This window comes from Ambystoma mexicanum, chromosome 8, assembly GCF_040938575.1.
Source record: "Ambystoma mexicanum isolate Mex_15411 chromosome 8, UKY_AmexF1_1, whole genome shotgun sequence".
NCBI lineage: Eukaryota > Metazoa > Chordata > Amphibia > Caudata > Ambystomatidae > Ambystoma > Ambystoma mexicanum.
Genome location: NC_090929.1, coordinates 420,999,723 through 421,012,491, shown reverse-complemented (window position 1 = coordinate 421,012,491; position 12,769 = coordinate 420,999,723). Strand labels below are relative to the sequence as shown.

Here is a 12,769-nt window from a genome sequence, read left to right as displayed (position 1 = left end):
CCTCGGTCGGTAGGGGAGCGGAGAGTGGAGAGTCAGGTGGGGGGCGGGTGCCGCCTTCTCCCTCTCCTTGTGCTGACTTCAGTCCGGCGGCGGAATGCCGGGAGGGGTACACTTTGGAGAGTGGGCAGGGAGGCGCGGGCGCCCAGCGAGGTCTGGGGTCTGATGAACCCAATTCTGAGGCAGCTGACTTGGCCGGCTTGGGATTGGCCACGCCCCAGATTTGGATGATGTGCGCGGCCTGCATGGTCAGGCAGAGCGATTGATGGGGTGTCCTGCGGTTTCGATGCTGGGAGAAGAGGCTGCTACCCTGGCATATTTAGAGAACAACGACCCCGAAAGTAACAAAATAAACACAAAAATCAATCTGCTATACCAATGGAAGACATTTATAATAACACAGGCTGTCTACCTTTGAAGGTCAGCATAGAAATCCACCCAGTCCCGGCTGGCCAAGTCTTGATGAGGCCTACGGACCTGCAGGACTTGAAAAACATGTCTTTTCTAGATGAGAAAGGTATATCCCCTCAACGTACCGATGGTCACGTAAAAGTCTCTATAGAGGAAACTGAAAGCACAGCGGAAGACAGTGATTGTCTCATCGATCCCTCTATTGACCTTTCTGAGATTTCACATGCCCCCTCAACTCAACGGACATGGAAATCTCAAGGAAAAGGAGGGGAATAAAAACATCTCCCCAGAGGGGCATCGCTGCACAACCGAGAGGAAATGGTAAGGTTATGCAAAAGCATGTGAAACGATCTATAGGAGTTAAAGCAAAAAGTATTCAAAATCCAATACAGAAAACTAAAGGATGTAAAGCTGGTTCTCATCAAGAACCCAAAAAAAAGGATACATCGAAAAATCACTTTACAGGGATCACTGAATCCACCAAGCACTGGATCAGCGGCATGCTTTTTTCATAAATACATGAACACCATCCCGCTGAACCCAGGTGAGCTATCCGATGCAGAGATTTTAGAGGGGGCTCACTCCCCCACGAATCAAGTGTAGCATCAAAAGCACAGATTTGCCTGGTCAGGCTTAAAAATTACAACACCGCCGGATAAAGCACCAAAGAAGGTTTTGATCCCTATGGAAACCTTGAACAACAACTGCCAAGGTTAATTTAGATCGGGAGATACATTTTAGACTACACGGAAAGTGAAACCCTCATTTTTTTCATTAACAGTAGACTGCACTACGAAACCAGTCTATCTGGAGGGGAAGTCTGAAACTCTGGGACGCTCAGGAGGAAACAAAAAACTGGGACCGGGTCAGAACCTCGTTGAAGAAGCTAAGAGGGAGGTTCCTATTGACGTGAAAAACAGCAGACTAACTGTCGAGGACCAACACGAGGTCTCATCAATGCAAGATAGTAGGGCCCCAGAGATAGAAGCAGACATTCGCCAAGACCCAGATGTCATAATTCAAGAAGAAACAGCAAATCATACAAAGATAACATCGAAGGAACGTTTGACTAGCATTATCCTCCCTGCAGTTCGATCGCCGCCACAAAACAGAAGATCTACAGCACTCCTTTTAGAGAGTGGTAAAGAAACTCCCTTGAAAAAAACTGATCTCTTTGCCATAATGTCCGTCATAACTATTGCACAGGCGCCTTTTAGTAAGCTGTATGAATCCTTAAATGACATACTTACGGACCATACAACCCTTGCTGCCGTGTTGCACACAAAAATGAAATACCTAGAAGGGTATATCACAGCTTTGGGAACTAAGAAAGGACAAGAATGCAACTCAGGAATTCCCCAACAACTTTTGAAAACAGAAAATTCATTTTTTCAAAAATGGACTACAAGTTTAAGTGTCCTACCCGGAATATCGGTGAGAACAAAGACAGATACGGAACAAAAGAAGGCAGAAAGATCTGAATACACAAATACTATACCTGTACTGAATGTGTTACATCCAAGGAGCGACCCAAAAACCACCTTGCACACACTTAAATCTATGGATACTGATATCCCTCTGAAATCCAACACAAGCACCTCAAATCGAGAACTGGATAGGTTGGAACGCAAGCAAGCTAAAAAGCCAAAAAATGGCTGTGTGGTTTTGAAACTGAGAGAAAATGTACATAGAAATGACGATTCTTCAAATCAAGGAGAAACTGGTAAACAAAATTTAACAAGAGATCAAACGATTCATCACCTTTCTCTTCAAAGCAGAAGGACATAATGGTGACACAAATCCTATAAACTACCCACTGTTTTAGCAGGGGAAAGAGATAAAGCGAACTAAAGGAAGACACGTAACGATGACAGAGGTCATGTGTGAAGAAATCTCAACAATACAAAAGAGAAAAGACACAAAAATCTCTAAAGAAATTCCAGTGCCTGCTCCAAGAATACTGGCAGCTCTGGACCATGGTAACAACGAGACTCTTAAATCAAAAACACAGGATGCTGAGAAGTCGTTCTCAATTAGAAATAACATCAACAATTTGGAGGAAAGTGAAGATCAAATGGAGCCATCTGTATATTCAGTGGAAGAGTCAGAGTCTGAATTACAGACCCCAGTACCGGGAAGAAATCCAGCTATAACAACTGTAAGATCGCTGCAACCTCAGCACATATTAGATGAACTATGCACAACAAATTTCATGACATTGGCAGACAGATGTGCTAAACTGACAAGAAATCTAAAATCCCCTAAAGGGAGAGTCAGTGCTCAGCCATCTAAGAGGCAAAAGGCCAATGGGGCTTCTCTAACTCCATTACAGAAGGCCACTGATAAAAACTACACTAGATCACGTGAGAATCAGAGTCCTGAAAAAAGACAAACAGCAGAGCCATTGAAAGTGTCAAAGTGCTCATCTTATAAATCGAAAACTATGCATTGATCCGACAAAGAAAAAACTGAGAATTCAAGTCACAGAACAAACAAGAGAGAATAACAGAACAGGACTCATACATTTCGTATAGCCAAAAGCTAAAGTCTCAACGCACCTTCCTATTGGAGCATATAGGAAACAAACAAGACACTATTATCCTTAATAGGAAAAAAGTAATGATCCGATTTCATTGTATCCCCAACTTACAGCTTATCCGATCGAACAATGTGAAGATAGTTGAATTTAGCATTAAAGGGAAGCGGAACAGTGTGTACCTGCACATACCTTCGTCAGTAATTTGTGCAATGTTAACAGCAGCTACATTAAGTCTTCAAATGCTGGGCTTCGACTTAACTGATTGTCTAAATAGAAAGCCTTTTCATATCGAGAAAAAAGAAAACTACAGATCTTGCAAAAAGTGGATACTAGATGAACAAGATGGTCGTCGCCAGAGAACGAAAGACTATTGAGTAAATAATGTAAGAAGAATCGATGAGAGAATAGAGATATTAAATCGCAACACAGAAACTCAGAGACCCCGAGAAGTTTCCATCAATGCGCATTGGGCGAGATACTCGAGATATCACAAAGCTACCCATGAAAAGGGCGAGGGCCGGGAGAAGACATCCTTTCTGGATCCACTGAATATTGGTGGAGTACCAAGTGGTCCGCTATCTTAACTAATAGTGACTTTTGAGCCGGATGAAACCGTACCAGAACAGATCGAGAACATAAAAGATCAGGATTTGAGATCAGAAATAAGCGAACATCAAAAATGGACATGGCTCTCGAAGGCTCTGCTGAGCGACAATAAAAGATAGCTATCCAGCGGAGCAACCTTCTCCCGGGACATTGCCACGGACGCCGGTGACCCGATTGTGGAGGAAAAATCACTAACTATGGGCTCCTGGAATACCAGAGGCTTTGGTCATTTGCTTGAACCGAGTGATGTCAATTTGGGTTTATTTGATATCCTATGTCTCCAGGAGACATGGCTCATGAGAAAGCTCCACTTGGACGGATTTAAAACCCATCTGTCACCGGCATCAAAGGGCCCCATGGGACGTCCATCCTCGGGCCTTCTGACATTAATACGTTCAGGAAGTGAACTCCAGTTTGTAAAATGTTTAACAGCAAACTTATTCTTCCAAGTTTTACGCTTAAAATGGCGACAAGAACATCATGACAAGAAAGATCAAGGAGATAACCTAATACTAATCATTACGTATTGGAATCCTTCGACCTAACAAATACAGAATTTTTGAAAATGGCCGCAAATATTCTTGAAGATGCCCACTCAATTTGTCAACCAAAATTCATCATGCTATGCGGTGTTCTAAATGCTTCCTGTCCGAAAATAAATGGAAACACGATAACTTCCAGATAATTGCCTTTAAATATGGAGAGAGGCTCGATGTGGTCCTCTTTGATGACTTCCTGTGATCTATCTAACCGCCACACATTGACTGAACAAAATACACCACAGATCCCGACTTGGGAGATAGACGGACACACGGCTAATATTTGTGTTCAGAGAACTTTTGCCAAAAATCAACAAGTTCAAAATGATCAGAACGACTCATAGTGATCACAATCTTTTACGGGTCAGCTGGATAACAAGAAGAGAAGAAAGATTGAAGATGACGGCAGAAATTGAAGCCTGTAGTAGTGGTAAACGTCTTAGATTGTCTGAAAAGATAATTACAGAACTAACCACCACTTATAACCAAGCTATTACTTCAAGGCTTTCTGAAGGAACACGTGTCAGTCTCAGTTACATTGAGAGAATGAAAACACCCGCCTGTTAGGTAAGAATGAGTGCAGTCCAACTAGAGTGGGACTACACAAGACATATCTCTTGGTATTAGGTAACCCACCTTTTGATTTAGGCCTGTGCTACACAAGTTGGTAGCATGACTGAGCAGCAAGGCTTACCTTAAGAGAGGTAATGTGAGCTATAGAGCTGTACAATGAAATCAGTAAATGCACATATGACTTACACGCTTAAAGTTATGCTATAAATATTTATATATACATAAAGATATTTAAAGCATTCTTTTAAAAGCAACTAATAGTAACATTAATCCCAAGTTAGGATTCAATTCAAAAAGTCAATAACAAAGCAGGCGAGTAATTCTTTCATATGTTTTACATTTTCCAGCACCAAGGGTGATGTCATTTGAGTTCAGTAATAACACTTATTTTTCTATCACCTTTGCAGTATTGAGTTATAAAGGAGGGAAAGGTTAGGGTTAGATCATAACATACTGGTTCCAAGAGGGATGCAGGCAGACTTATCACAGCAATAATAGTGTTGAACGATTAAGACCTGCAGGGGAACTAGCAATACCAAAGCTATTAAGTTCAGAAGGGGGCCTTTAGGGAGCTAGGCCAGCCAAAGTCAATGGGCCAGTTCAAGGTTCTGATGCTCTCTTCTTAGAAAATGTCTTTAGTTCAAATAGAAAAATCACAGCAACTCAAGAGGAGTCACCTTGAAGAAGGACAAGCTGAAATGCCAGAGCAAGTGAGTTGAGGTCAACTCAGAATACGGTAAAATAGCACTCCCCAAGGTAAGAAGCCCCACAAATGGCAAAAGGTTGATGTACCCCAAGCCCCACAATAGCTGTGAACTGAAAAAGTTGTTCCAGCTGGATGCCTTCAGATTGCAGTGCAGCAGACCCTTGCTCCTGGTCCTTGGCGTGGTGACGAAAGGGAGGATGTCTGGTGGGCTCCTGCGACAGCACTCGAGAGAGGGACTCGGCAGCAATGGATTCTCCTTAATTCAGCGGCTCATTATCCTTTTGCCGTGTTTTTCTCAGTGCCAAAGAAGCACCAACAGCTCTGGTTAGAAGTTCCTCGATCCCTCGGTCCTGGACTCTGGTGAGGGGACTGTGGACGAAGATTTCTTGCTTCTGTAGGGTCCTCTGGATGCCCACAAAGTTTTGGCCAGATTCGCACTTCGGAAGACGATGCACTCGCAGGTGGTCAAGGGTCCCCGGCTATCGGGATTGTGCAGCCTTGGAAAGTCTCAGCAAGTCAGGGGTTGCACAAAAATAGCTTGTCTTGAGGCTAGTTGGTCCCACCAACCTAAGGGAGGAAGTCGTCCCGTACGGATCTTCCCAATCTAAACAAAAACAGGGTCAGCACAGCTGCAGTGCTTCACCAGACACTTCAAGGTCGAGGAGGGTGCTGCTGGCGCCTCTACACGTCTTCTTTGTCAGATGTTGTCCTTCAGTGGTCGACTCTGCCTCTAGTCCCAAAAACCTTGCCTCTTGAGCAAGTTCCCATTAATTCACAGCCCTAGGCTGTCAATCAACCAGCAGGAACGCCTAGAGACAAAGGACAGGGAAGTTTTGGGACCCTCCCTCACTTTCTGCCTTTCCAGACACACTGGAGCCTGGGCGTGCTTCAGGGATGAAGTCTGCCAAAGGCAAAACACACAAAGGACTCAAACCCGATTCAAACAACAGAGTAAAAGCCCAGAAGAAAAGAACTGACAAGAAATGGCAAAAAAAGAAGACAGGGACCATTCTGGGAAAATGGTCACCCTTGGGTAATGTATTGCAGCTGAGGATACAGCCTGCAGATACCTGGCACAAGGTAGAAAAAAAGAAACCACTGGCACCAGTCATTCAAGTGAGCTAGTGTAACAGAATGTTACATGAGGAGTGGGTTAAAGGAGTTACTATGTAACCCCACACACACTCCACATAGGGTGGTGTGTGCTGGACCCACAAAGGAAAAGGTAAGACAGGGGTCATCTTACTATTCTTGGGAACAGTATTTCACCCAAGAAAATGTAGTTAAACAGTAAGAGAAGTCCAAAGGTGTTCTCAGTGGCACTGCACAAAAGGTGCAGTGAGTCACAATGCAAAAAGCAGAGGCCTATGGAGTTTACCAGACTCCATAAAACAGGAGGGAACACAAATTTCCTAGTCAGAAAAAACGCATGAGAGAGTGAGAAAAAAGCCCTCATCACTCAGCAGTTAAAATTAAAAAGCCCTGAGTCCAGCAAAAGAGCTGGGGGTATCTAAGGTTAAAGGGAATTGGCAGAGAAATGAACATTCTCCCTAACACGGTCTGATTCCGACAAACTGTGGGGTCGTCAAAAAATAACCAAACTACCCTATTTCAAATTTTCCCTCCCTCAACTACCATAACGTACTCACATGAAAACTCCTTTCCTTTGAACACGCACTAGTCAAGCCATCAGCAACCTGCTGCTTCTGACTAAAATACCTGCCTTTTATCACCTGCGAGGTCTTATCTGCCCAACAGAACAGCACTAATCATGAAGAATGATTGAGCAGACAAAATCTGAATATATTCGTGTGGTTCCGCCTTTACCCCAATCGGTTTGCCGCCAACTACTGACACACAGCAAACATCTAGGACTTGGGGTGAAAATAAATCTCACTAAAAGCAAAAAATTGACAAGTGAAAAAATGGGAGAAAAGGCAAAGCAACGGTCAAGATGTATTTTCCTGACCTGGAAATGGGCGGAAAAAACAAAACGGATTTGGCGCATGGTGATTATCCTACAGCGGAGCGGTTCCAGTACTTTGGACAGAGACGCTGCGCAAGAGGACTTGTGTAAACATACCCAGGAAGGGGGGCCCCGCTCATCAAGTTGTGTTGCTTTAGCTTGGTATCATCTAAACCCCACTAAAAGAACAGACATACCCTATTTAATTACTGAATAACCCCTCCATTTCCTGTCCTTTCTGACAGACAGCACACCTATCTTCATAAGGGAAAACCTCAAATTTAAGAGGGCAAGAAATAAGGTTCCTTTCACACTATAAATATTCAGTAATTACATAGGTTATATATCTTATTGTTGTGAAATATGAATGTCCTCTATTCCAGGACTAACCACAGTGCAGGCAACAGCCAAGCAGCTGAGAAGGAGGGAGAGCAAGACGCCTGAGTACCTGAGTTACCAAAGTAGTTGAATGCAAAAAGGATGCAGGAGAAGAGCAAGGACATAAAGGTCACAAGGGAAGTGGGAAAATTAGTGTTAATGGGAGGGATTGCATGGAAAAAGAACCGGAAGACACAAGTAGAGCTCAGATCTAAAACGGAATATGAAGCAAGACATGCCAAGTCCAAGAAAAAAAGAAGGGTGTACAATGGGGTTAATGTTTGAGGGAAGGGGAACTGCAAAGGAGATAGTGGAAGTGCAGGCGAAGTTGGGAAGAAGCACAACGGGGAGTGGGAGGACAGGCAATGAAGTGAGAAAGTGCAAGAGAAGAAGTGACAGGCCAATTAGGGCGAGGCTGTGGGCGGAAAATATGGATACCATGAAGGGGACGGAGTGAGACTGGAGAATGAAGTGTATGTGTGGATGAAAGCCTTAGAAATCACATGCAAAGGTGCAGGAGAAAATCAGCTTAAGGAAGAACAATTGGAGGCGGGGAGGCAGGTTCCAGTACACTTACCTCCCGGGCACTGCCATCACAAAGCCGAATGACTGCAAGGAACGTGGGCATGACCTGAGGCAGAAATTGCACACACTTGAGGCCAAGAGATTTGAAGATGAAGGTGATGGCTTGCACCACCATTGTGTGATGGTTCGAAAGAGACTGGTCCCGCAGGATCCGCATCAGCGTCACAATGGAGACGGCCGGGTAGAACTCATCCAGTGGCAGATTTCCCATGTTCACTAACATCTCACTCGTGCTGTAATCCGCTGAGGACATGAGAAATAGTTTGTGAGAAAGCAACTGAACTTAACATAAAAAGGAGAACAAAACACAATAAAAGGAGACAAGACAAATAAAACAAGGGGCAACGTATAACCTACAGAGAGCAAAGGATCCAACTGCAGCAATTGAGAGATGAATAAAGCTATGGGATGTGGTAATGTGTGCGAGCAAAAGTGGAGTTTGGCAGGCTAATACTGACTGGATGGTCACCAAAACTTTAAAAGGTACCTTGGTGATTTGAGAGCTTGGGTACTCCTAATCATTCTATGTACATATGTGGGGATCCCAGCCATTTCTCAGACCCAGCCTGGAATTACCTTGGACTATCTGGAGAATATAATGTGTGGAAGATTCCTGCTGTGAGCTTGTGCTGCTCCCTCCATTTCTTCCATAAGGTGAGGCTCTGCTGCTCTCTATCCAGGAAAGTCATGTTTCAGGCTTGTATTCCCTCTCAACCAGCAGAAACAGCTGGATCCTCCTCCTCTGCAGCCCTATGTGCACTCCATTGAGCTACTGCACCCTCGGTGCCCTTGCTGCCTTCCCTGAAACAAAATGACATTGTTAAAGCTTCTCCGATGTGCATGCTCCTTTGGGGTACATCTTGACCTGGATCTCTGGAGTTGACTTTCTCGATGAGCTGCCCTGCATTCTTTCAGACTATCCTTTGACTTTCTTGGCGGTACCTCGCAGGTGAAGTTGTCCTGTGATCTACTACAAGGGTCACATGCTAGGAGTTTGCTGGCCTTGTCCAGGTTGTTGTTCTTTCCTTCTGTGTCTAGGGGTTTGTGTGTAGTCCATGTATACGGAGTGAGAACTGCAACCTGCAATTACCAGATGTCTCAATTCAGCATGGCATCCGCAAACCATGGCTGTTTCTTCATGACTGAGCAGGCTTTTCCCCATCCTTTGGGCCTCAAATCCATGGCGGGTGGCCATTTTCAGAATTTTGCGGGATCTATGTGCTGACAATCTTCCCAGATATCGCCATTATGACTTCTGCTTCTGATCCTGTGGGTCATCTCTGCAACCTTCCTCATCCAGGCCTCTGGTCATCAAACCTGCATCTGAAGCTTGTCTGGTGAAGCCTGAAGGTTGCCCCTTCTGTAGTTCCCCCCTGGGACACTGGTAACATTCACCTATATTTTCCCTATAACCCGGAACGGACTATTGACTTTGTCCGTGTTGAAATGGATTTTCAGAATCAGCCCATTGGACAGATTCTGGGAGGCCACCCTAGTCTGGTAAATAGGCAAAGACACTAATGTCCCAATCTCTATCAAGGTAGTGTGACTAAGCAGTGATGCTTAGACTTAGAAGAGTGTCAAAGCGGTGAAGGGTTCAGTTGAACGCACACAGAGCACTCTTGATAACACAGTTTATTTAGGCCATAGACAACTCTTAACTAAAAATTACAGGTAAGGAAATCACCAAGAATCCAGTACGAATATATACACTTTTAATTGTTGGGGCACTTGGGCTACAGAGCAAGAACACCTTACAATTAGACACAGTAAGATCAGCAATAGAGTACTGAAATGTAGCAAAGTAATGGAAGAAAACAACAAGGGAAGCAATAAATCATTTATAACTGGAAGCACATGTCAGAATTGCTACCACACACTGAGTGTGATCTATTATTTGTAATGTTTAATCTTAATAGATGGATTTGAAGCATTCTAGTTATAAGGAAGTTTACACACCACCTTAGGTAGGACTTCAGAAGACTCACACTTGGGAAATAGGGCTCCAACTCTTTGTATAGGCCTGAACCACACAGGTTCTGTTGGGAGCAATGGGTGAGCAGCCAGGCTCATTTTAGGAGGGAAGGAAGGGTTTGTTAGGTAAGATTTTCATAGCAATGATGAATCTTCCTGACCTGTGTCAACCACAGAACATTTTGCTTTTACTGGTGGATTATTTTTCCTTATACCTCTGTGAGTGGGAACCTTTTCCACCCTCAGAGAATCTTTTCCATCTTCACAGAATCTTTTACTCTTCGTATGGGTGTCATTTCTAAGACTCTACATAGTGTCTTTTAAAAGATATCCTCTTTGACAACATTTTGGTAATAAATGCCTATTGTTGCTGGGTAGCACCCCTCTCCTTCCCTCCATCATAGTCAATGCTCTTGCACTATCAGGCATTTCGTCGGGCATAGTATGGTAGTCACGTTACTCCCCCCCCCCCCCCACTCCTTCCCTCCATCATTGTCAATGCTCTTGCACTGTCAGAAATGTTGTCAGGCCTAGTACAATATTAAATTACCCATTCTTAAATGTCTCAAGGCCTTGTAAGAATGTTATTGTATTTTCGCTTGCTCTTTCCCCGGCCTTGAAGCGCTATGCAACACACATGTGTATAGGCGCTTTACAAAAACGATCATTTCATAACCTTGTGAGAACTACAGTTCCCAAGGGTAGAAAGGATCTTTGAATTCCTTTTACATTTTATTAGGCGAGACCAGCACCCCCACCTTATGTGGAGTGCTGGAGAGATACTGGGTATCCCCTTTCTCATTTTAAATGTAACGTTTATGTTACAAGGACAAGCTTACCTTTAATGGCAGGTGGCAGTGAACCTTTCGGCACATAGCCACTCCCTACACCCTCAGGTGACTTACATAGCTAGGACACCGTGGACATTGATTTATCACTGGTACATTTAGAGCAATACTGAGTTTGGTGCAAAAGATAAAATAGAGGAATAAAACAAAAGTTAACAAATAATTCAGAAACGGGTAAGTACTTTTAGAAACCTTCCAATGCAGAGTAAATTACCCCTTTCCTGGGGAAAGAGAAAGCACAGAGTCAGAGGTAAGAAGAGTCACTCAGGGAGCCAGGACAGCCAATGTTAATTGCACAATGTCAAGGGGAGCTGAAGATCTTCTTTGCAGGTAGGTACAAAGTCTTGCACAATGTTTGTAGAAATGTTTGGAGAAAAATAGAACACTTGAAGGGCCACAAGCTGGGAGGCTTGTGAGGGGCAAAGCTTTAGCAACTCTGCAAAGTAACCAAGACAGGTCTCAAATGAGAGCAAGTATGGCTACACAACAAGAGGTAAGGTCTCTTAGAGTTTACAGTACCTCTGGTTAAAAGAAATGGTTCCAGCTGGTTTCTGTTCCTGTACAGCTCTGCAGATCCTGTTGTTCGAGAGCCTCAGTCGTGGGGACAAGAGGGAGGACGTCTTGGGACTCCTGCTATGCAATGGAACGGTCATTGGCAGCAATGGGCAAACTTCGATTTAGCGGTTCTTTGTTGTTTCAGCTCCTCGCGTCTGACAGCAAATATCAACACGGCGGTTCTCGGATACCACTTCAGACTTTCCTTGCTTCTGGGGTCCAGCACTCTGTTGAGGTGGCTCAGGCTTGGTCAGTCCTGCAACAGGAAAGTCTGGAGGATCTTCCTAGTGCTCGGGTCTGAAATAAAAGCAATGCACACAATCTGGTGTTCGTCTCCCTGGCTCTTCGGTTCCAGCAGCAACTGCAGTGGAAATGCAACCAGCTTCGAGAGGATGTCCAGATGGGCTTACTTTGGAGTTGATTGGTCCCACCAACTGAAAGGGCTTCTCTAGTCAAGGCGAATTTGGAGCTTCGGCACAGCAGCAGGGCTTCACCGGGCAAACCAACGGTCCAGGAGTTGCAGCAGGCGTCTCTTCCAAGTTCTTCTTTGGATTCCTTCGTCCAGTGGACGACTCTGCCTTCCAAGCCAAAAAGCCTCACCTTTTATGCAGGTTTCTCCCATTCATTCCAGCCTAGCTGTCAATCACCCAGCAGGGTGACTGTCCTTGCCGGACAGCCAGCAGGCCAATCACCTTTGGGTGCATTCCTGTAACCAAGAGAAATAAACACAGGGAGTTTTGGGCACCTGCCTCACTTCCTGCCCCTGCCAAACATACTGGAGCCAGAGGTGTGCTTCACTTGTGAATCCCATCAAAGACAAAACGAACAAAGGAACCAAACCTGGTTTGGCGCGAAGAGTAAATCTCAAGAAGGACCTTCTCAACAGGAAATGGCAAAAAAAGAAGACCAGGGCCATTTTGACAAAATGGGCACCCATGGGTGCCTTACAGTGGTTACAAACGCAGCCTGCGGTAAAAGCACACAATGGCAGTAAAATGTAAAACACTGCCACCAGCCATTAATTGTAGAACGGGAAACATAAAAATGTTACATGAGAAACTAGACAAAGGGGATACTAAGTAACCCCTCCAG

The 12,769-nt window shown here is 44.4% G+C and overlaps 1 protein-coding gene across 4 annotated transcripts in view; it reads right to left on the bottom strand.

Moving 5' to 3' along the window:
- MTOR (mechanistic target of rapamycin kinase) overlaps positions 1-12,769 on the bottom strand; it is a 2,476,747-nt gene that overhangs the window by 2,121,804 nt on the left and 342,174 nt on the right. For all 4 annotated transcript variants that reach the window (XM_069609933.1, XM_069609934.1, XM_069609936.1 and 1 more), the window contains one exon: positions 8,293-8,543. In XM_069609933.1, the coding sequence (XP_069466034.1) occupies positions 8,293-8,543 (251 nt within the window). The remainder of the gene's footprint in view (positions 1-8,292; positions 8,544-12,769) is intronic.